Genomic DNA, 24,754 nt, shown 5'->3' with positions numbered 1-24,754 from the left:
TGAATTGGTTATAGATCTTGACGTAATATGGATGCTCGTATTATTGTAAACAACTCCCTAACATAAGGCATCGTTCAAGCAAGCCATGGGGTGGGACATGTGCCGGATGGTCGCAAAGTGTGTCCTTGACCAAAAATTCATGGGCGATATATGATACGTATGTGCCTCCAGATGGCTTTTCTAATATGAAGGTAGCACAACGTGACGTCGCTACCAAAACTGGTCTTGCTGCCCGTATTTGTACCGCCAACTTGTCGGAGACAAAAGTCATCACTGGATACCGCTTGCCCATCATTTCCTCGAAAAAGCCAGAGTTTGCGCATGGAAGCAGTCTGTTCGCTTCTAACGAAGGCATACATAACCGGACGCCCGGCACCCATGTCATCCGTGGTCAGTAAGGTGTAGAGCTTGTATCTACAGGAGAGTTATTAGTCGCTTTAAAAACTTACCCAAGGCGGTTTGTCGCATGCATTCCGTTGACATTTTCAACACCTGGGAAGGGCCAAAATAACGGTACCTGTTGCCATACAGAGAAGCATGTGCGGCTATAGTAACCTTCCACTGACGGCAGCCGAAGCAAGCATCCGGCCTCTCGAAGTTTCGTAAAAACCAAAGTCCCATTGCCTGCCAAAAAACCCAACTATGCATCACCCACTCAACTGAGCTGGTTGACAACTCCGGCGATATTTGTATATGTTCTGAGTGGTAGGGACATTGCTGCACTCACCGGCCACAAACTGTCGCATTTCACACGACGGCTTTCCATTCTTTGAGAGGTCCCTGCCGTCGGCTAAAAGGAAGCCGGTCGTATAAAAACTTAGACAACTTATTTTTGTGCTCCATATGATAAGAGTTGACTGCGAGGTGGTTCGTTTGCCTCTTTAGAAAAAACCCCATTGGACACGGTGCTTCGCATAGTGTTTTTGTTAGGAAACACGCTCAGCTTACCAGTATCTTCGGATTCCTCGACAGTCCGTTGTCTTAAGGGTTGCATACACCCGTGCGTAACAAAAATATCAATGGTGATTCGACTACTGGATGAACGCACAAATACCACATAGTTCTCCTTCATGCACTGATTTGTAGCGGAATAGGACCTCATCAGCGCGTCCAGATAAACTAACAAGCAAAGTAACCAATACAAAATCACAAAATCACAATAGGAAAAGAATGAGTAGTCAGATGGGGAGTCACGAATGTGTAGATCCACTAGTCCACTACACCGACCCAAATGCGGTAACTGGAGATGGTTCAGCGTGAGTGATATATTCCACGGTAGGAAAATTATCCTCGGCTAAAAAATGTCACAGGGGGTTATTGTGACGTTCAACAGTTGACACAAACACAGAGATTTAGTCTCACTGTTTCAGCAGTCAAAAAACGGTTCAACGGAGCGTAAATACACTCGTTCAGCAAGAAGTCAGCAGGTCGCACCGGAAAATTGTGTATTCGTAACACTAAAACAAACGTCATGATACAATGTGAACGACAGTTACAAAGTGTGGTTTAATTTCGGGAAGAATGGTAAATGTGACAACGGATTACAGACACTACATATTTAAGACATCAGATGGCGTGAAGGATGAAAAGGATACAGCCCCAAGTTTCCCGACAAACGCATGTGAAGCTACTTCAAAAGCCATAGCACAGCAAGTTCAGAGTCGAATGTGTACCAAACCTTCGAAGAGAGATGGTTGAAACATAGTGCAAAAATAACGGCAAATTAAAGTGATTTATAGTCTGAGCACACTTGCAACAAAATGCAACTTTTTGGCCCGACAAGTTTCACTTTACTCGCAGAGGTTTTGCAGAAAAAAGCAGTGTGTATCCACGGCGCGGCGCATTATAGGATTCGACGTCACGATTGGCCGTCGTGTCAACAGTTTCGACCAATTGGAACTTGGCCTTAGGCTGAGCAGTCAAGCTACCCATCTTCCGACCATTGATGTGTGAGTTAGGCCCATTTTCTTTTACGGCGTCTAGTTGCGAGCGATGAGGCGACGTAGTGTCGTAGTATGGGATGGAAGCACCAGAGGACAGTGATTCTTTGAGGGTAGGGGTTCACAACAACTTTTGTGGATGGAAAATAGCGGGAAGGTTCATGAACCGAAGCCCACTAAACAAGGCGGTGTATCACCAGTATGTATGTATGAGTATTGGTGATGTATCATCAACCGAAGACACATATAAATCAACCGTCCCCGGTGTACCATGACCTGCGTGAACCGTCCGGTGCTTTTGGTGTTGCACGTGAAGCTGGTGAGCATGTACAGAGGTTGCTGTTTCCAGGACTGCGCTGGTCATGTACTATTGGGTAAATTGATAGCGATTATTGATACGTTCGAACCCGACCTCTGCCTCTCCCCTTCCTAGGCTCGGGCAAGCTGGCAGTATTCCAGTCCCCGTGTTCTACAGCCGAACGTTTTTTTGCATGAAAGTCGTTCAGCTGTAGCACCGTTTCGGTGCCTAACTGCCATGCCACCCGAAGGAAACACGAGAGCCAGGTTGTCCAAGCCTGGACAGAGAAGTCAAGAGGCAGACGTCGGGTTCGAACCTCAGACCTTCCGATCAGTAAATTCGCGCTCTAACCACTGAGCCAACTCGCCCCCTTTTCTTACAAAACTGTCCATAGGACGCCCTCTCGTTAGATAATGGCGTCACAACTGGGTGCTTCATGACATGATTGTGTGGCGGTTATTTCACCCATCGTTATCCACATTTTACGGTCAACTAACTAACCCAGTTAATCACTGATCGTTTAACGACTGAATAGCCGCCAAATAACTAACAATATATCCTCGTTACTTCATGGCTAACCGTAAAAGTCGTCGGATGTATTACCGCGACTAAATAATGGCCTAGCTACACTTTGCTGTACAGGAACGTTCTTGTCACATGTGGAGACGGTGAGACGATGGTGCAACAAATTGATTAGGTGCTACCTCATCCAACGTTAGCACTTGACTGCACAATTTTCCGAACTACGCGATCGATGCTACCTGTTGGTGGTGCAGTTATTCACAATAGACCACCCAGTTATGCGTACACGGTGCACGATTATCGATATGTCAGCCTTTCCTTGATAACTGTTTAGCTGGCTGATCCTGGTGTATTTTCTGATGGACTACGATAGAATGGAAAGCACTAAGATGAGTATACGTAATACATTCGTATAATTACGAAATTTACCTCGTAATTCGACGGACGGAGGCCTCCAGAAATTGAACCAAACTAAAGGAGATGGACGCTTGCGGGCACGCTTCTGTGTAAGGAAGCCTTTTTAGAGATTATCATACATTATCGAACGTCCACAGGTTATGCTGTTCGTCAGGTTTTGGGTTATACTCCGTTGCACAAGAGCACTGAAGTGAACGGACCACCTGACTCTTGAATTCAAAGATCGCAGGGCGCCTGTACGCTTTCATTCCTCTTCCGACCCAATCTGGGTGGGAATCCTGCTTGCTGTCCTCTGATCACGTCTTCACCCATTGTCGTAAGACAGTACAAAATAAGCGGCTCAGAGCCCACTTATGATGAGGATCAAGCTGTTTGTCTCATTCTGGGAGAGCACATTTGAAAATGGCACTACTGTCGACTCATTCCTGTTGTCTGGAAAAGCATCCCCCATGATAGATAAATAAGTTAGTCAACTACTGAGGGGATTTTAGCCACATCCTATGGCAGGATCTGCAGCTTCCTGGCACTGTTCAATGAAAGGCACTCGAATGTTTCCAAAATCGTCGGAGGTTCGGCGTCCACTGCTCATAGATCCGTTTTGGTCTGGGAAATAATGGAGCAATGGTAGTTGGCCATTTGAATCGTTAAGTGTTCAGCCCAGTGGTTCTGGCCTTCTTTTCTGGGAGATAAATGAGCCATTTTTATCACTGACTGCCCACCATGGACCTTTTTGAGCCTGTTGCGCCTTTCATTCGGAGTGGTTTCTGCACATTTCCAGAGTATTCGCTTCCTCCATCGCCAGCGTTATGGACTCACCAAGCTCCTCGGTGAGCACGGATATCGTTTTTCCTCCGAAGTGTGCATTGTACTGTTGACCAAGAGGCACACTTTTCTAAGCTTCGATTAGTTTCATAGTGTTGTTCGAGATCCATCGATTAGGTCGAGTTAATTGCTTAGTGATCAGAGCGCCAATATGCTGACCGGAATGTCCGTTGTTCGTACCCAACCTCTGGTTCTCGACTTCCCTGTCTAGGCTTGGGCAAGCCGGCAGTATCCTAACCTTCGTGCTTCCTTCGAGTGGCAAGGCAGTCAGGCACCTAATTGGTGGTAAGTCTTAACAATTTGACGATTGCTCCGTTCCGCAAGCAGGTCGCCAAGCATCTTGCGGGGTTGCTGATGGTAGTTGACGTCCGAAGATGGTTTACAGGGAATGAGCTTTATTAGGTGGTTCTGGTAAACTTAATCCACATTAGGCTACGAGTGCTTCCTAATGGCTAGTCGAGGTGCACTCATCTTGCGCGCCCCTCGAAAGCTCATGGAGAGGCAGCAAAGGATAAGCGCGCTATCCGAATTCACATTAATGTTCCTGAACGATAGGCAGTCAGTATTTGATCTGCGCCACGGCCTATGGTGATCTGGTCTCTGCTTTGGAGGACCGTCAGGTGGTTTCGGTTGCTCCATAAGTTATGACTGTAGAGACAGGCTGTGGTTAGCACATAGCTGTAGCAGGTGTTTACCGAGATGACTAATCAATTGGGTTTCAGCAGTGCCCATTCACCCAATTTAATCAATAATATCGCCAGCAACCACCACAATATGTGAGCTTCCGCTGCAGTAAACAGCCTTACGGGACAATATCGCAGACATGGGCAGGTGAACTGCAGAGTCGAATACTAAAAAACAACCATTTAATCCGAGAACCTCCAGCTAGAGATTCGGAACCATGCCAGCCTCCACAGAAGCAGCTTTGTCTGTTGGCTTCTAGATCATGAGTTACGAAACCAGAATCGATAATGAAACGATGGGTAGGTCAATTCAACAACCGTACTTGGGTCTTGAATCCACATCACAGGGACACTGTCCGTCTATGGAAAGCGCTCCCAGTGTAAAAGAGAAAGCATCAATGTTTATTACGCTTGCGAGTATAAGTTTCACTCAACCCTTGGCCCTGTGTTTTTAATCTTATTTTAATTTTCGCCACTCAGATAACAAAAATGCCGCTGAAAGACAGCACATGCTTCACTTTGTACCAACAATTTGTTGTCTTCTTGTCTCCAGCACTTGCTGTATTCTTTTCCAGATCATCAATGGTTAGCCTTGATAATCTGCCTCCAGAGGTTTTCCATCGCATCTGCTTCTTTCTGCATGCCAGTGACGTAATAGCGCTAAGACTAGTATCGAAAAAGTTTCGTTCCTGGACCGGAATCAAGTTTTGGCAGAAGCGCCTGTTAGCTTTATCTGCGGGCGCCTATCCATGCCTGCAAGGTTTGTGTATACATTTGCCATCCGGACCCCCTCTTATTTCCAACCCAGATAAGAAGGTGGACTGGATTCATGAAACGGTTGCGCGAGAAATGTATCTCTCTGTTTTTGGCCAGAATGGCACAAGACAGCACTTTGTACGACCCTGTGCAACTTCAGTAGCGATCGATGTATTGCACATTCCACCGGTAAATTGACGGGTTTCCGGATTCAGCTCAATTCAGGTAGCCTCTGACCTTCTGCTTGTTGGAGATCGGGGACGAGTGATCTCGATATTTTCACTGAAAGAAATGGCGCTGAATAAGGACCCATGGAATGCTGTATATGTTGAATCTCGACTCCACCTGGTACGTTCTCGGCCCGTTTAACTTGCGATATTTGACTCTTAGTGATTGTTTACTTTGCTTTGTTGTTCTTGGGTCTTTCCGAGGGGTAAGCCGATTCCATTATGCATACATCATACGTAGTAGGATCCTCAGTTAGAGACCCACAGCGGAACCCAGTTTCCTCCAAGGGCGAGCTATTTCTTCCAGGGTTTCTGTTCAAATGACTCAGTATGTTCAGTGGTAGTCGACTAGTTTCTCTCAGCTCAACCAGCCACAAGGAAGATGTAAATTTATCGATTTCTCAAGTACTAAAAGCCGACTGCTTCTTAAAAATTCTGCGTTGCTGGCATTCATGTCACTCAGTAATTGTATTGTTTTCAGTATGCGTTTCGCGTAACTGTATTTATCCTTAAACATGCTGACTCACTAGTTGGTGAACCTACCGCCTCCGTTTCTTCCAGCTGTAAGCTAGAATAACTACCATCATCATATTCCTTTTATTATTTCGAACTCTTTATATCAATTAGTTTTACAAAAACTGTAACTGTCGAAATTCCTTTTTACTGTGGTTACCGTCTGTTTGCTCCAGCATGGGTAAACGTAGGGCCCATTGTCTAATTCAGGTGACCCTCCAGTGGCAGTGGGTTCCATAAGGGTGGGCTCAGGCCGGTAAATGCGTGAGCTAGTTACCGGAGGATTTCTCAGCGAATTTCGAACGCGCTTAAGCTCTCTTTCTCCGTTATATTCTCGTCTTTCGCGCTTCCAGTTATGTTCTCTGTCACCTGCTAGCTCAACCCATCTGATGCATGGTTCACAGTTGGTTCGCCGGTTAAAGGACACGAGTGTTGTTACAGCACCACCGAACACCCTGGCCATCGTGTTGAATTACTACACTGGCCACTGTGTAGATGCTCACTGCCCCCACATGCGTTCATATCCTCTGATCCAGATGTCTTTTGATGAGACAAGTCGTGTTCTGTCGAACAGGTTGAAAACCCACTCAAAAACCAACCGCATTTGTTTATACACCAACAACTAATATGTTGGACAGTGTGCATTCATATAACGCTGTTGCTAGATGTTCTGGCAGCTGAGTGTGTACAGTACTGAATAGGTACAGTGAGTTTTTCTCTTGTTCCACCAGTCTAACACCTTTGCGTCCAGATCTCAGTGGTTTTCAAGAACAGTAGCTAATTTAATTCGCTATGACCGCCAGTGTGGAATACAATACAGCTCAGAAGCATTTAGTCCAAATATATGACTGTTCGCCTTTAGTTGCGCTATCATATGAGGTTTTAATTTTTCTGGACCCACGACCGGGCCATAAGGCTGTTTCCGCCAAACCGACATATATTGTCGAATAGTCCGGCGATGTGCGGTTACGTAAACACTAAACAAGCTGCCGGAATACCAATCCGAATGTTACGGTCCAACGGTTTTCGAACGGAGTCGGAAACTTGGAGGACCGACAATTCCGGTCTATTTGCCAGCGCTTGACACATACATCCGAGCTTGCCTGTCCTTTTGAAGCGTGAACACCGAATCACGCTAGTCCGCCTTACCATCCATTAAGCAAACCTCACGGCAATAATTCCTGAAGTTGTGTATGGGATATTATGTTCCGTAACTTCAAAAACCATCTTTTTCTATTTTGATGGGTTTATTGCAAGCTTCTACGCTGAGTATCTCGGTCGCAAGTTTCTCGCGAGTTTCTTACCGTAGTGCACGGCTCGGCCCGCATTCCTTTTGTGTGTATGTGTACCGGCAGCTCATTTGTTTGATGAAATAAGGGGACGGTATCGCAGAAGCAATAGCTTCTGTGACCGTTTGTCCAGAGACTATTTGGCACGAAGCTCAGTTGGCCATATGTTCACGTGCGAGTGATGTGGGCGGCATGAAGGTGTATTGCAGGGTTCACTTATTATTCGGGCAGACTAACAAACATAGTGTATGGGATGAATTTCTGTGGCTGAGAGGAAACAAAATGAATGTTTTCTTTGGTTGATTCCTGTTTCGAATTCGTCCACTGAGCTGCGTGTAAGTTTCATCTGTTTAGTTTTCCTTACCCGAGTTGCCAATTACGTCTCATTAGCTAGGCATGTTTAATGAAATAAAACGACATTTTTATTCACTATCCGAATACGTCTTGACAAATGTTCTCGTTACGTTCTGTCGTCCAATATTGTTTTACTTGTGCGTTTTATCTGTGCGACTGAGCTCAAGCTGTACAATAATAGTCGCAAGTCGTCAAGAGTAACAGTGCTACTATCAAGCAGAAATCAACCACTGTTCATAGTTTTGGTCACATTTCTGCCATGGATTTGGGTCAACACATGCAGAGGGTAGATAGAATAATCGTAGCAGACTGATTTATGTTTATTTTCTGAACCAAAATAGTGGATGTGGTGGTAAAAGTATGTTGATTTTCACCTGACAGTTATCATTTTGCCTTTGAGAAGCTCTCCAGTGAAAATACAGCTTTTCGCTCTGGCATTTTTAACTAACAATCTGACTACGGAAAGTCTAAAATCAAAACACAGTGTAGCGGAATTAGATGTTAGAATCCGACGTTTCGGTTGCTGGATTCTCAAGAATTCCTGTGATCAACTTGTTGGAGTTGCCTGTAGAAATCCCTAAAAAAAGTTACCCACGTCAAACGAAACGTCTGATTATAACACGTTATTCCAGCACACTGTATTTTGTGTTAACATTGTCTATATTATACACCATATGACGCTCAGCCTGTTTAACAATACCCGAGCCATTCGGCCCGGAACTCCTCACAACCTAAATCTTCATATTCTTGCCAACCTCTTAGTTTTCAATTCTCCATATCGTTTATGTACTCCACGTTACTTATTTAAATATGTATGAACCTTTTAATCGTGTGTGTATTTTTCTGATATACTTGTGAGTGTTATAAGGTTCACCTCAGCAATACAAACTTTTACTAGGGACTTCGTTGTGTACACACGAGGGAGTCACCTTATCCAAACACGAACTAGCGTCTTCATTCGTTTTGGAACCCTGAGAAGCGAGCCTAATTGGTTGTTGGTCTGTTCGCCGAGCTTGGCAGGTGGGGTGCAGACGTTTTACCCTCAATCGAAGTGACGCCGTCGGTGCGGGATTGAATGGGTAAATTCCCCCTCTTCTTCCAGAGCTTATCTAGTTTCTAATCAGCATCTTATAACTCTGAAGTGGTCAAATGGTTGCGTGGTGGTTCTAGCGTAACTTGGTCAGTCAACTTACAATCTGGGTTGCGTTGTGGCCTCATCTTGTATCTGGTTGGTGTGTTGGGCGCCTTCAGTTTGATGGTTCTGTTCCCTTTTTGTGTCTGGGCCGTTTTCTTTTTTTGTGTGACCTGATCTCATTCCGCTTGATTGGTTGATCGAATAACTATCTCTAGTAGTTCTCTTTCTTTGATTCGATCGGTATCGATTCAGTGTATCGGCCGAATAAAAGAAGTTTATTATTGTGGGACTCTGAACCACATGGGAAATCAAACGACCTAACGATAACCAACGGACCCATCGGATCAATGAAAGAAAGCTACTGAAATAGGTTTTCCAATCAACCGAACAAGTGAAATGAAATCTGACCACAAATTAAGTAGGAAACGGCCCGTTCGCAACGAAGGAACAGAACCGTCGAATCGAAGGCGCCCAAAGAACCAACCAGATACACGGAGATCAGATTAAAATGCAACTCCGATTCCAGACTGACCAACTAAATTACGCGCGAACCACCTCACAACCAACTAATCACTTCGAAGTTATTAGAGACTGTTTAGAAACCATAAACATAAGCAGAAGTGGTGGGATTCGCCCACTCAACCCCGCATTGACGATTTCCCCTCAATCGATGATGAAATGTTTATAATCCAACTTCCAGGCTTGACAAACAGACCAACAACTTAGCAGCCCGCCCGAGCTACCTATATTCCGCAACACTGCCAAAGGGGTCTAATGTCACATCGCCTTGTTATCCGATGCACTAGAAAATTCTAACTCTCTAAAATGTCTAACTAAGTTCCCCATTGCTAAGGCCGCACAGTAATTCTGCCCAACAGCTCGAATACGACTGCTGCGTGTGAACGCCAACTTAGTTGAACTTCCACTCTTGCAATGTATGTAAGCATTCGGGTTGCGAAAGTCAAACGCGAGTTGGTTTGATTTCCCGGTGACAAGATTTGTCACAATTTAGGTCTGGCTACTTAATGTGGTCAAGTACGTTTAGTGAATGCACCATAGTGGTTTGACAGAAATGGTTAATTTAACTTAAAGGCTCCTTAACGTGAGCAAGACATCGGCATCCAATTGAACGGGTAGAAATTTGGGAATACAACTGGGATGCCTGCTTTCCTGATAAAGATGTGGTGGTGTGACACACTTGAAAAATTCCTCCTGATAAAGATGTGGTGGTGTGACACACATCAATTGCACACATCAATTGGAAACATTCTACGGAACGCATCAGTTGCATAACTTTGGAATCTGGCACTACTTAAGCTATTTACATTCGCCTATTTAGATGAGATTCTGAGTCTTTGCTGATGACCTAGGCAAGCCTAACTTCTTCCTGACTATTTGGGCTTCCAATATCTCTGTGAATTTCGTCACTCGGCGGGTCCCACTGATCTGTGTGTTTGCACACAGTATCAGCGTTTCTGTTGCGAAGGCTCACTTCATTTCCTCACCCTGATCACTTCATTTTAAGCCTGCCGTCAAAGATATACTTCGACGAAGACCACTAGTCCAATTTACGGAAATCTTCAACAAGCCATAAAGAGGATGTCATTCACGATATTGAAGAATATGACCTTATTACGAACTCTTCTATTGGTACTGCCTGATTTCTTCAATTTATTGTCAACTCGCCATCGGTTATCTCAACATTCCTTTCACGGATGCTGCCTGATGAAACCATCCACATTATTGCTGACAGATTCCATCCTCCGGTCCTTAAGCAACCATGGATGGAGAGTGTGCTTACAAGAGGAGGAAGCAGACAGAATTTTCAAGACTTCTGCCCCAATATTTGTCGATGGGCGCCTCGGTAACAAAATCTGCCAATGAAACATGGTGAGCCCTGTAGCTTCTGTCCAATAAGTGATCAAATTTACATCCATCTAACCTTAGTCCCGATGTGTTCAACCGTTAGTTTTTAAATCTAGCAAGCCCAGCATCTGCACTAATCATTACAAACGGGTCTTTCGTCACAGATAGAATAGCATCTGGAAAAATGTATCAGAACATGCAGCAAGTGAGGTAAGGTGAAGCATATGGCCCTGTGTTTTTCTGCCCTTGCGAAGTGAAGTGTGCTGGTATCACTAGCAAAACAATATCCAAAGAATATCGCGAACGGAAGATTCAGCTGGGGTTCATTTAATCTCCGGTTAAGACCAAATTAATTTGCAAATGATAGTCTTTCGCGGGAAAAAACGAGGGACTCTAGCAACTTTCTGCCGTCAACACCGACTTGCTTTGCGAATGAATGCTTATACGATGTATAGTTTCATGTGCATGTGGGAATTCGGATTGATGGGAATTCGGGGGCTAAGCTGACCTGATGAGCGCGAAATCGGTGGTGGGCTTTCGGAGTAGCATTGAAGCAATGTCCGTTCTTTTCTTGTGTTGTTATGTGAAGAAGTGCAGTTAGGTGACACGGTGTGAAAACCCCTAGCAATGGTTGACTGAAGCACGCATAAAGCTAGCTATGATACGTTTCAAAGGCAATAATTTAAAAGTGTAGGTTATCCATCGCGAAATAGTCCTAGTAGGTTTTTAGCAAGAAGATCACATGAAGTACGATATTGAGTATTGGTCAGAGCTCCTACAGATGTTGGTGAATAGGTCGCCTCACTAACCGTGCACAATGCAATAGTTTGAGGAACGGATTCTCTTCTTCCTTGCCGACAAATAGCAATGTCCTCCACTACGCCATTTGTCCTCTTTTTCGTGTGTAAGAGATATGTTCATCAGTAATTTCTCCATCGGGTTCGTTGTCAACACATTGATTGACTGTGACGGTCGTGAGTCTGGAGTCCATCTGCAATTACAGGCTGTTAGTCTGATTAGTGCTTTTCCTTCCTTAGTCTGTCCTCTTTCTAACCTTTTAGCTTTAGACTGACCTCCTCAAAACGTTTAATCTCTCAGTGTTCTTAGTGCCTTCTTCCCTTTGCTGTCATCGTTAAGTGCTTAGGTGTGACCCTGTCAGATAACCTTAGTTGCCTCTCATATCCAAGCTGTCTTTGGTGGAATTCTTTTGTTTTTTGTGCGGTACGACGGAGAACGTTGTCCGTTCCTCTCAATCTTATTTTTGTCCTCACTTGACTTGTCATCACACGGACCTCTCCTAGTACTCCAAGACATACTGCTGCCTTGTCATTTTGGTCACTGGAACACTTCTCTGGATGTAATGAAGTGTCGAAGAATTCCTTGACAAACAAGTACCTTGACATTCGTCCCAACTTTACTCAGTGGATTCTTTCCGATATCTGTCGCCTATCTACGTCCATCACGTTCTAGGTACCAAGTGTTACCCACCAGTACTTTCGCTTGCCGTAATTCGGCGATGCTTTGCTTGGTTAGTTTTAATAGTCGAATATACCAGTTTGCGCAATCACCTCCCGTCTCACATGCTGGTAAATATTTTAAACGTTTCCTGTTTTGGAATTATTGTATCACTTTCTGATATTATTCCAAACTGTGTCGGAAGTTCACCTCATTTTGCGTAAGACTTTATCTAACCTAACATGACTAGTTAGTTCCTTAGGGCGCGCTTTTGGGATGTTGTACGATAATAATGGCTTATTGTTGAGGGGATTTGTATGCTCTCTCAGTTTACTTTATTTTTATTTGTTCATCAAAGGGTGAACACTCAGTCTTTGTATCTCTTTGTTTCCCTTTCTTGGATTTGAACCTGCTTTAGGGCTGGATTTGGTCTATCGAATCCTTCGGCTACTCTGTGCTCACTGGGTCGTGGGACAAGACGCTGCGCCTCTGGAATCTTTCTGATACTGGCCTTGTTCCTCATTCCGTATACCAGTAAGTGAGGTGATTATTTTCCGCAAGACATGTTCGCGGTTTTCTCCATCCGTTTTACTATTAAACACAAGGGAACTTCTATGATAAACTACCGGGGCTCATGTGCGGTTTCTTCTACTGAAACCCGAGTTTCCGGGTATTTGAATCTGCCGAAGATGTGGACGTAGACGAATTCAGTAGTCCTGGTGTTCACATTTGTAGACTACTACAATGACTGTAGTCGTCACTTTTTCCTAAGCATCGATTGGCAGAATGGATAGCCATTGGTGGTGTGAGTTATTTTTTATGCTTGAAGATCACCTTATATGATATACGATATAAGATAATTAAGGCTCCCTAACGAAGCATTCAGCTTAAAAGATCAATCATAGTCACAGTCGGTTTAGGTTTTCCAAATCAACCTCATCTTTGTCCGCTATTCAATTTTAATGGCACGTGTCTTACCAGTACCATCGCAGATTGTGAGGTCTACCTTGATGGTAGTCACTTTTCCACCCTCATTGCGCCGTTCCTAGTGGGGTTTTGAGTAACCGCTTAGGTATACCGCTTCGTACACTGGTGTCTCCTCCCGCTGTCTATCTATGCGATTCAACTTTTGAGAAAGAAATCTTAGTAGTTGCTAGAAAACCTTCACCTGGAAGATCAGGAGACCGTGGTTGTCGGTTCTCTTTCCACCAATCAACTTGACAGAAGAGATTTTGCGAACAAGTACGTGGGCATCCTCGGTATAGTTCAGTAGGTTGTTAAAGTTCAAAAACAGCCACAGTAAGGTACCGGATTTTCGCTACGGAGGTAGTCACTTTTAATTACTGGTTTAATTTGAATAACTTTGACTGCTGTGCGTGTTCCTTTGAAACCTAAACCCTTGCGGGTATTTATGTTGCTTTTGTTTAGCCTTCCAGGTCCGGTCTTCTCTACCGCCTTCTTTGACCCTTCTACCGTCTCAGTAGCATCCAATGCATTTGTATACACAGTTGATCTTCGAGCTCCTTCAGTTAATCAATCTGGTCCGCGCCTTAAACACAAAGGCACAGTTTTGTGTTTGCAATCTCCTGGTAAATGGCATTCATCGACGGACTCAGCTAAACCGTCCTGGATGGACTGGGGGGCTGGAGGGGATCAGCTTTCATCTGTTGCCACGTCAGTTTCCGACTTATCCTCCATTACCGCTAGTCAGGAAAATTTGCCGACGTTAATAAATGGATTTTCCGAAAACGAATTCCTACTAGCTTTTGCTCAACTATCTCCCGACGAGCAAGAACAGGAACAACGAGGAAAGGATGAGGCTTGCACTGACCAGTCCGTGCCAATTGGCCCTTCAATAGCGTCTGACGAACCGACCGAAATGGGTTGTCACCTGTCATCCAATGCATTCAACCTCGTCACTGGGAGCTATGATCGGAGTCTTAATGGATGGGATATGAGATATCCATCCAAACCTGTTAAAACGTTTGAAGTGGGTTACTTGAAAATTCAACCGGTTCTATCGTACGGATTTGATTAGCAGTGTGCGTAATAAATTTTTACGAACTTTTTGTTTACAGGGTCGTTTCATTTTTCATATCCAATCTACTGCAACCCCTCTAGAAAGTCACCTTTATTACATTTAAGACTGCTTCCATATGTTTTTTCTGCTTTTTTGTCTATCGACTTTTGTGAAATATTACAGTCTGAGTCGGTCTCGTAAAGGTATAAGGGCTAAAGAGCACTCTGGCAATATGTGTGGTCTTTTTTACATGAGAAAGATCTGCTGCGATTCCACTGTGCCATACTGAGGATGATTCATCTACAGTCACGGGATCGCAGGAGATCCAGTCCAGCTCGAATGTTTCGTTTCACTGCAGTTGAGCACAGGTATCCGACAGTTGCCTTTACCACACTCACTTGGTCGATACTGTGAGCTTACAGTTTTGTCTTGTCCAAAGCTGCTGTCGTGCAAGTAATCTAAGCCTTAGACTAGAATTTTTCGGCCTTTAACCCTCTATCGTCCATTTATCGATTTTCCACTTTGCGAGTCCTTACTGCCTACTTTTCCAAGGAATGCTGTTTCCATTGTAAGAATGAGTATGGTAGAATATGGAATATGTGCAGCAATCACACGTAGACGCTTAGAATGGCAGTTGTAATATTGGCCCCGTGTTTTTTTCACGGACTAAGGTTATATCTGTTTTGGCAATCATACGAGAATGTGAGGGTGCAAAGCATAACTTCAACTCAGGTGATTAATCATCTGAGTTGAAGACGAATTTTCTATACTTTCGAACGTTGTGACAATGGATGATCAGCACATCATTAATTCAACTGAAATAGTTGTAGTTGGTTGCAGAATTTGCAAAAGTCGAGTTCACATCATTCTCGTTTGAACAGACCTCTTCCTGTTCCGGCGCAATTATTCTGGTAAATCGACATCAACGAGCAGAAGCACTAGACTCAAGTTTTGCTTTTATTTTCCCTGGCGGTGCCAACGTTCTAACCCCGGACATCTGACATGCGAGGTGGGCGTAGTACTACTACTCCACCGGTGCACGCACCTGAATTCTCACGTCCGACTAGGCGAATGTGTTCACGCATGAGCTATGTAATAGGTTTGCCCGATGCGCCGAACGACTTCCTGGTGTAACTGTTTTAGTTGTGTCGATCGATGGACCTATCTGTCATCACTTCCCAGTCAGGTAGCGCCACGTACCCTTGAAACACCATGGACACTTTTTGACTAGTTGTAGGTGGTTGCGCGAGACAAAGTGCTTTTCGTAGGAAAATCTTGGCAAAATTCACTGCTGGGTTCCAGTGAGTCTCTCGAAAAACCAAATTAGTTTGCAAATGAGTGTATATTCGCTAAAAATCACTGCTGTCTGTTCGCCCGCAAACGACTTGAAATGTCTACTGTACGTTAGCTGAAAGATTCAGACTGTATGTTTATGCAGGTAACTTCTGTTTTACTTTGTTGTGAAATGCATCTCTAGATGTTATTTTCCGTAATTATCAAACCGTTCAATCCTCCTAACTGGTCTTGTTTTCCCTCCAGTTCTGGGTACCATGAAGTTTATTCAGAACAAATCAGCCTACTAGACATTTCAGATTAATAACCATTCTGCTGTAACAACCTTTTGATGCATAGCTGCCATGCCACCTCAAGCAAGCACGGGGGCTGGCATACTGCCAGGTTGTCCAAGCCTAGACAAGAGCAGTCAAGATGCATAGGTTGGATTCGAACCGCGGACCTTCCGGTCAGGAAGTTCGCGCCTTAACCACTTAAGTATTTCGAGCTCTCAAACGTTTCGGATTAGTTGTGTTTTATACCGTCATATTAATCAGATGGTCGGATCTCTAAAAAGCTCAACCAGATGAGGCCTTTCCTCTTCGTTGGAATCAGTCGGAGCTGTCAGAGTTTCATCGCATTTTTAATGTGACCACTCAATTAAATTCAAAGCCCATCTCTTGGTGTTTTCCAGGACCCCTGACTTGCATACTAAACACTCTGCCTAGTCATCAATAGTTGGGTTATTCTGACTAGTCAGTATCCCGTTACAACAAAATCCACCTCTTAGAGTTTCGGGCTTTTCCCTCGTCAATGGGAGTCCCGAAAAAATGGGGGCATGACTAGGTCGTCAGTGTTCCATTGTCGTGTGCGTTTTGGTGGTACCTGAACCATGCACTACCTTTTTCGTAATATCGTTAAAAATACTTTTTTTTCTCTCATCTGCTATTGTATAATTTCCAGGACCCCTGACTTGCATACTAAACACTCTGCCTAGTCATCAATAGTTGGGTTATTCTGACTAGTCAGTATCCCGTTACAACAAAATCCACCTCTTAGAGTTTCGGGCTTTTCCCTCGTCAATGGGAGTCCCGAAAAAATGGGGGCATGACTAGGTCGTCAGTGTTCCATTGTCGTGTGCGTTTTGGTGGTACCTGAACCATGCACTACCTTTTTCGTAATATCGTTAAAAATACTTTTTTTCTCTCATCTGCTTATTGTATAACTTGGTGTAGAAGTTTCTAGTGTGAATGAGACCTCAGTGCTCATACAATTCAGCCTTCAAGTAGTTGTAGCACTGAAGTGATAAAAGGGTGGCCCTGCTATGCTGCCAGATACCGCGAACTGCATGAAGCATGCTTTTGAGCACTTGTGATCAGTGTTCATATTACACTGATTCACGCGAGTTGGTCACATTGATGAGTCCTCGGCCAATAGATTTCAAATGCGACAAAGCGTTTCGTACTCCTGGTTAGGATTGGAAAGTGCTGGATACTCCGCACTTGTCTATAATTCGTGTAATATCTTCCATATTTCAAAGACGTTGAGTTATCTGTCTCTTCTAAAAATGTGGTTAACCAAAATTCCACTGCCCGGGCTGTAGAGTGCTCTCTCTATGCCCTAAGTTTTTCTCAAAGCCCCAACAGACTAACCCTGACGTACTTATAGTGGTCACTCCAGAGGGTGGGGTAACTGTTGGGTTTTCTGTCCAACTAATCGGTAGCCCGACAGGGTTTACATCTCGGATGTGACTATATTTCCTAACTTGGCCAGCCTGAAATTTCATTCTTGAGGTCCAGATATATTGTGTCTCCGATGCGCTTCACGTTAACTCACCTTCTTCATACTGCGAGTTCTGCTTCATACACATTCTCTCTCCGCATACCACCGCAGTTGTCCGGTTATCCCAGGAGAATGTCGCTTATGGATGACAGCGAGCTTTGGGTAGCCCAACCACCCAACTTGCTGCTTGTGTTCGATATCCGACAAGGCTTATTCAATTGTGTCCATGTGAGTATCCTTCTTCGTTGCTGCTGTACCTTACTGTGTTCGGCTAATCTGTACTTAACGCCACCCATTGGTGGCTACTGGCCCGACCTTGGAATCACATTGTGAACTTTTCTCCGGAAATCAGGAAAACAAAGTTTGTGCGCTATTAACTGGCGGCGAAGTGCTCTCACTAAGAGAAGAACGAACAGATCCAGAGTTATCGTGGTTTCATAACATTTCCGGCTCACTGGTAAAGCATATTTTTGAATCCAGTTCAGAGACTTACACAAAGTTGTGCTCATCTGGATTGTTCACCTCTCTTACTCGCGGCGGCTGTATTACTTGGCAGTTGATATCCCTGTAGGAAGCACTTTTCAGGTTCTTCATCCCATATTCCGCCAGCCAAACTCCGCTCCCAACCGGATCCCTTTGTTTGCAGTGTCGTTGACAGTCGATTGCATTGCTCTTACTTCGTTCCTGGTCGATTGGTGGTCCCAACTTCTATCCTCGTGTCTGATTGCTTTGTCATCGAAACTTAGCTGCCCTTTGAACTCTCATAATCTATCTTCATTTTGAGCTTCAATTGGCTTCTCCTTAACACCCCACGAAGCAATGATTACAGTTGAATCCACGTATATATTGTGGCCTGATGATTATCTTTACTTCATTCCATGTAAACTGGTACTCAGGACACTTTGTGTGACGTCTTTCGGCTACCACGGTTCTCCCGTCTTCTCTGTGGGCTTATGACAGATGATTGTAAATATGCTGCTCGTCAACATTTGCTCGGAGGCCATGTTATTCTCACCAAGAGCCAATTGTCATCAGTCATTCACAGAAAAACGAGCACTTCATCAAGTGAATGTTTCACTGGCCTTCCCAGATTGCATTAGTGCTACTGTAACCCTAGGTGCATAGACCGCCATTGTTCTAACTAGTGACGTACGAATTCAATGGTAGTATCGGCTAAAGACTGACACAAACGCGTGTCAATCACACTATTTCACGGAAACGTGGGTGTTTGAAACCCCTGTGACCAACCGTACAAACGTTGCTGCTCCAGTTACGACCAAGGGACACGAGAATTGCATGGCTCCCATATACTCTTGACAGTGCGATCCGATTCGGCGAGCGCCGATAACGACCACCAGCTCGGCAAGTACCACTAATTCATTTCCGGATGAGAATTGGCCGCATGGTCGCCCATATTTCCATAAGGATACTGCGTAAGGACAGTGTATTTGATTCGCTTTATTTTTTATCACAAGTGTGGAGAGCTTCTAGGCTGCAAACCGATAGAATGACAACATGAGGCTTAGAAAAATGTAATGTGCTGGTCATTTCCAACCGCATGGACGTTGTGGTGTTAAGTTATATGTATATTGCTCTTATGAGTTCATCGGTCGACTGTCGCATTCACTTTACTTTGGGTTTAAACGTATAACTAGCTTCTTATTGACGGCTCAACATTGCCTTACTGTACTTAGTGTACGGCATTACACTCTAGCCAAGAGTGGTATCTCTTTCAGGCCACATGCCTCATACTGTTGGACAAGTGTTAGCCATATGCTAGTGAGTACGCATTTCAGTGATGAGAAAATTGCTCTTTTACCAAATGAACAAGACATCCAACTCGTTCTCGATGGTTTTCCTCCGATCTTTCTGGAAACCGGACGTCCCAAGCCCATCCACTTCTGGAATGGTAATCGATGCAGATTCAGCATTCTGTAGGTGTCTGCGGTTAGAATACTGCTCAGTTATTTGTTTCCTTTGGCTAGGCTGAGCGCCTCTTTCGGAGCCTATTTATTGGGCTGGCTGACCACCCTCAACACTGTTGGTGTAAATTCATTCGAAAAATTCAACGGGTCCGACTTTTGCCTACAATGTGACATTGAGTTTTGATCAGAAAAGAGCCACAATCAATGCATTTCTGCGAAAATATACCTCTCAGCGAAGACCATCGGTATGGACTATCTTCGCATCATGAGAAGCTATGGAAATATTTACAGACTTCTATCATTGTGGAGCTTCTGTCCACTAAACTACCTACTCCTTCTGGCAGCGTATTGTGATCCATATTTAAAAACCTGTGAAATATTTCCAGGTTGTTGTGTCAATGCGAATCGCACATTCATTTCTACCGGATGCTGTGTACAAAGGTACTGGGGAACTAGGTAGTTATCTCTTATGCTCCTTCGTAAATAGTGCTTTCATGTGTGGCGAGTACAACAACCATTTTCTGGATGTTTTGCTTCGTTACACGCACGTTCATCAGGATTATTGCTGTCGCAAATTATTTGACCTTTTCGTTCATGCGTTAATTTGCTTTCTGTACCAACAGACGCAAAAACTTCCTGGATGGACTCGTGGTTTTGGTGCTCTTGTGGCCACACGAGGTGGTATTTTCGTATCGGGTCTACACGGCACCGTGGAAGTTTTGCATCCTACCTGTCCACCAGCCAGCATGGGTGGCGCACCGTTAGCCGAATCTTTATCAAACGCCCCTAATACCGTACGTTCGCGTCGTATCTTCGGTTGAACATTTCCGAATATAACGTGGGTTTTTAACTCTGTTCTGTCGCGAATCCAAACGATTTCCTTCTAGTTTCCATCCAGACTGTCGGCCCTTGACAGAAACACAAACTGTAAATATGAAACTCTTCAGCAATATCCAAATGTATATCTCTACCAAAACCTTATTGTGCTGCTGGCGCCAATGATCTCCATCCTCTTCTGCTGAAAGATGGCGGTGAATTATTCAGTCAGTGCCTGACTAACTTATTTACGTTAGTCCAGAAGAATTAGACCGTCCCATTAAACGGGTTGCTTGATAATATTACGTCTCAAAAAATTTACTTACAGTGAATATAGTAACCTCAGAGTTGTCTGTTTGACTCCCGTTATGACAAGATTTATGACCGATTTTCCATCACCGCAAGGCGGCATGCAAACCCTTAACACGTGAATATTAAGGAGGACTTCGACCCGGCATCGGTAACATCTTCACATTCTGTCAGTTTTTACAGCACCGCACTGGTTTGTGGAGAATCTAGCTCTGATAAAAGTGTATCTGATGAAGTCTGTACAAGACTCCCAAAGGCCCAAATCACGTTTTCCAATTTGCATCAATTGTGGCGTTGAAAAAGCGCATCACTGTGTCTCAAGCGTAGTTTGTGACGGGCTACAGTAAGGGTTGTATTGTTGTATGATTGCGAGACATGGCCTCTATGGACAGGTGATGTGAAGCGGCTTCAGGTTTTCGAGCACTGTGTTCTCCAAGCCGTTCCTGTTGTCCGATGGTGTCAACAAATTCGTAACGAGGTGATCAGAAAAAGTGACATCACTTACTTCAGACCCAGAAAACACCCAGTAGTATCAAATGCAGCTGCTCAGCTATGTGCAGCACATACCAAAACATTGTTACCCGAGAGTAGTGTCCTTTTCTGTGCCTCCTTTAGAATGGTGCAAATTACGAGGGTGTGGCAGAAGGGCGTGAAAAGATTATGAAGGGTTTGGATATTATTGGTGCGATCCGCCTTCCAGGATGGGGTCTCGGTGACCCCCATCGCTTGGCTAGAAACACTGCAAGACGTGACAACTGATCGATGTTAGTGGCCTTCTTGCTGTCAGTTTCCAGATTTTCTGAGTGCTTGAGACCGTAAGCGCCTCAGGATGCTGGCAATAGGTCAGCACCAAGTTCTCTCTGTCACATTCCTCTTCCCATCCCATATAATTTGGTAGAATTTGTGGTTGTACGTGCTTCATCGGATGCTGGCAATAGGTCAGCACCAAGTTCTCTCTGTCACCCTTTCTCTTTCCATCCAATATAATCTGGTAGAATTTGTGGTTGTACGTGCTTCATCTTATTATACGGGTCAGAAACCTGGCCACTGTGCTCTTAGGACGTCAATAGATTTTCAGTGTTTCACTGTCGATATCTTCATGAGTCTGGTGGGAATACCGTATCATTTATGCTGTAGTACGTCGAATTGTTATGGGGAGAACTAACTCGTTCACGGTAGATGAACTGATCATCCTCCATAGGTTGCACTGGCTGGGTCACATGCTCTGTATGCTAGTCGACAGATTTCCTTTTCGTGCAACCAAGTGAAGTGCGGAAACAAGCCAGGGGAGGTCAAGCAATGACTTGGTAACTATGTACTAAAGAAATTACTCAGCTGCGTTGGTCATTGACGTCTCTCTGGATGGGGACACGTCGCTGGTTATAGGCGTTGTCTGATATGGGCCAGTCGCGCCCTCAAGCTATTGCCTTCAATGCGTATCTCCCCTCACAATTTTCCCAATGAAAAGTCTAATCAAAACCCTGTATTTATGCATCAATTATGTCAGCTACCGCCTACAATGCGCACCTATCTACCCAACTTCCCTAAACCATCGGTGAACAAAACTATGCTATCTATAGCCACTACGTCAAGTGGGCGGTTTTCACAGCTGCAGATGATGATGGCGATGATGATGGTAGTGTGGTTGTACGTTAGTGAATCATCAGTGTCGACTGATGTCCCGTCTTTGATGATGTGAGTATTTCCTTCATGAAAATATGCGATATATCGAATAACATACCAACTGAAACATGAAGTGGCCTTTGTGCAACACACTGGGCTGAAGAGTACCATAATCGAGAGATTCGGCTAGGATTCAGTTGAGTCTTACGTGAAAACTAAAGTGGTGTGCCAGAAAAAGCATTTCATAAATAGTTGAATACACTCTGTGCTTGTACGGCAGTGAGGCGTCAACACGACGACTAATATTACTGATTTTGATGGGGATCCTGATGACGTGAATAAACATTTCCACATAAAGTCCATGGCTAGTGATCTTGACACCATGTTTTACAGGCGTGGTTTCCGTCACTTCAGCCAAAAGATACTGAACCTGATTAGCTTATACAGTTTTCCGGGAGTCGCAGAACGGAGGGAGAATCTAGTAATTTCCTCGCTTAAACGTATGACCATCCTGGTTTTCGATTTCCACTTGACCGGAGGGTCAGTGATTCGAACCCGACTTCTGCATCTCGACTTTTCCTGTCTAGGCTCGGGCAGTATCCCAGCCCTCGTGCTGCGTTCGGGTGGCATGGCAGCTAGACACCGAAAGGTTGTTACAGCTGAACGATTATTATCTACTATATGTCGCTTAACCAAATAACGAGTGGCTTTCATTCGGCTCTAATAAAGACTATCAGAATTTCGTTAATGAAGCACATCCATAATTCTTTGTCTTATCTGGTTATGTACGTCCCAAACGTTGACAGCTCGCTGCAGTGCAACAATTAATTGAGCATTTGACATTCCGTAAGCAGGACTTCAAAACCAAATTGTGCGTCACAAACCCTATTTGAATCTCAACGTTTTGCTCATAGACCCCTGCAGTAGGTACAGACGGAATACTCAAGCGACTTAAAAAGCCATCCAGACAAGCCAAGCACCAGACTAGGCGCGTCTCAGTCAATCGAGTTTGGAACGCAGTGTGTTTATTAGATGCTAGTTTAACGGTTGGACTGGTTAGAAGAGAACATTGTGTGTTCGGGTGGTTTGTTAATCTGTTGGTGGATGATCATTTCGTTGGTACATGATCCAGAAATATACGTGGAATGAATATAAATTGGGCTACGATGGGCATGCAAAAGCAGACGGGCGTCTAAGCCACGTACCGTAAATCAAGTTACGATATGTACGGGAACACGCCAGGTAGATGCAGCTCAACAAAATAGTTAACCCGATCCCGTCAACTCAACCGCTCCTGTCTAGGCTTGACCAACCCGGCGGTATCTCAGTCCTCGTGCTTCCCTCAGGTTCCATGGCAGCTAGGCATCGAAATGGTATCAGCTGAGTTACTGCCTTGTTTATACAATTGGACCCCTTGCATAATATCCGGTAAGGTCCTTCGGGCGAGTGGCCGCTCGTGAAAAATGCATAACAGTGCTTCTGACGAGGCCCTTTGTCTAAAGGGAAGCCGCCAAACCTGTGTTGTGTAGTTCGGACGTGATTTCTCTTTCAGAGTGATACTGCCTCCATGTACACCATCTACCTCAAAACAGTGTCGATTTGTCTTTTCTCGTCATCGCCGTTCACATCATGATTACTAACAGCAATAAACCGTTGTTAAGTAGGTTCGGGATCGGTGGTCTTGAGTAAGTTAACGGGCCTCATCTAAGAAGGTGAATAAGTCTCTATTAGGAATGAAGAAAATAAGGGAGACTTATTTGCTTACTTTGCCTTATAGCAAGCTTCCTCCTAAAGATAAAATGAATGGACTCGAATAATGTCTCCAAACGGAAACAGCAGTTAGAGAATAGAATTAAAGGCAGTATTAGCCTTTTTTAAATGTCTGGTTCTGTAAACAACAGAGACCCAGTCGTTCAATAATTGAGGGCAAACGATACCATACTTGGTGCCACCTGAAGAGCCGGGCTGAAAGTGGTCTCATCTCGGAGGAGTTTATCAGCAATATGAAACAATCCGAATTTCTGTCTCCCCAGAACGAATAACTTTGTTGTGAAGTGGCTTGTTGGTTCGGAAATCGTTCGGACATATGTATAGGCTTAACTTGTCTGGCACTGTACATTTTCAACAAGGCATGGTTTTTTCTTCAGCTGTTAGTTCGAAACGTACATACTTTCGGTGCTCGTTTGAGGTTGCATGCAGTCGTGCAATTTTATGATGATCCCAATTTTATAAAAGCGGTAGACATGTGAAAATAGCTGGTGGCACGTAAAATTGCGGCAGCGATGTCAGGAAGCACGTTGCTTTTACTGTTGTGATTACGAATCACATTTCGGTCGGCTCCGTGGTGGACTCCTTGTTTGGACATAACAGCATTAATTGAGTGCCATCCATCATTTTGGCTAGTTTACTTCGGTTTCATCCTAATTAGCAACTTTTCACGTCTTTGCACTCCCCCCCCCCCTACTCAACTGTTTGCTCTCCGTTTTAGCTTGCTGTGCACGATGATCTCTTGGCCGTTGGCTGTGAAGATGGAACCGTACATGTGTGGGCCGGACAGAACGCGTTTAGTTCGATTTCCTGTTGAACATTGCACGAGACTGGTATATACGCCACTCCATAGACCAAATTCGTTTACAATCTGTTTTTTTCTTGAAATGTTACTTTTCGTTTTGGCCATTATTACACAATTTTTAATGATTTTGAGCTGCGTTTCCATAGCATTGTTGGCCG

The 24,754-nt window shown here is 44.3% G+C and overlaps 1 protein-coding gene across 1 annotated transcript; it reads left to right on the top strand.

The window, feature by feature from the left end:
• Positions 1 to 1,851: 1,851 nt before the first annotated feature.
• Positions 1,852 to 24,754, top strand: T265_12882 (hypothetical protein; the record flags this gene model as incomplete). Its single annotated transcript, XM_009165984.1, has 9 exons — positions 1,852 to 1,949; positions 5,258 to 5,442; positions 5,491 to 5,627; positions 5,664 to 5,786; positions 12,696 to 12,811; positions 13,706 to 14,267; positions 17,463 to 17,579; positions 19,900 to 20,070; positions 24,513 to 24,754. Coding segments are annotated over 9 exons (1,605 nt in total), but the record flags the coding sequence as incomplete, so codon positions are not given.

The sequence above is a fragment of the Opisthorchis viverrini genome (genome assembly GCF_000715545.1).
Source record: "Opisthorchis viverrini unplaced genomic scaffold opera_v5_20, whole genome shotgun sequence".
Lineage (NCBI taxonomy): Eukaryota > Metazoa > Platyhelminthes > Trematoda > Opisthorchiida > Opisthorchiidae > Opisthorchis > Opisthorchis viverrini.
This window is presented reverse-complemented; position numbering and strand designations above follow the sequence as displayed.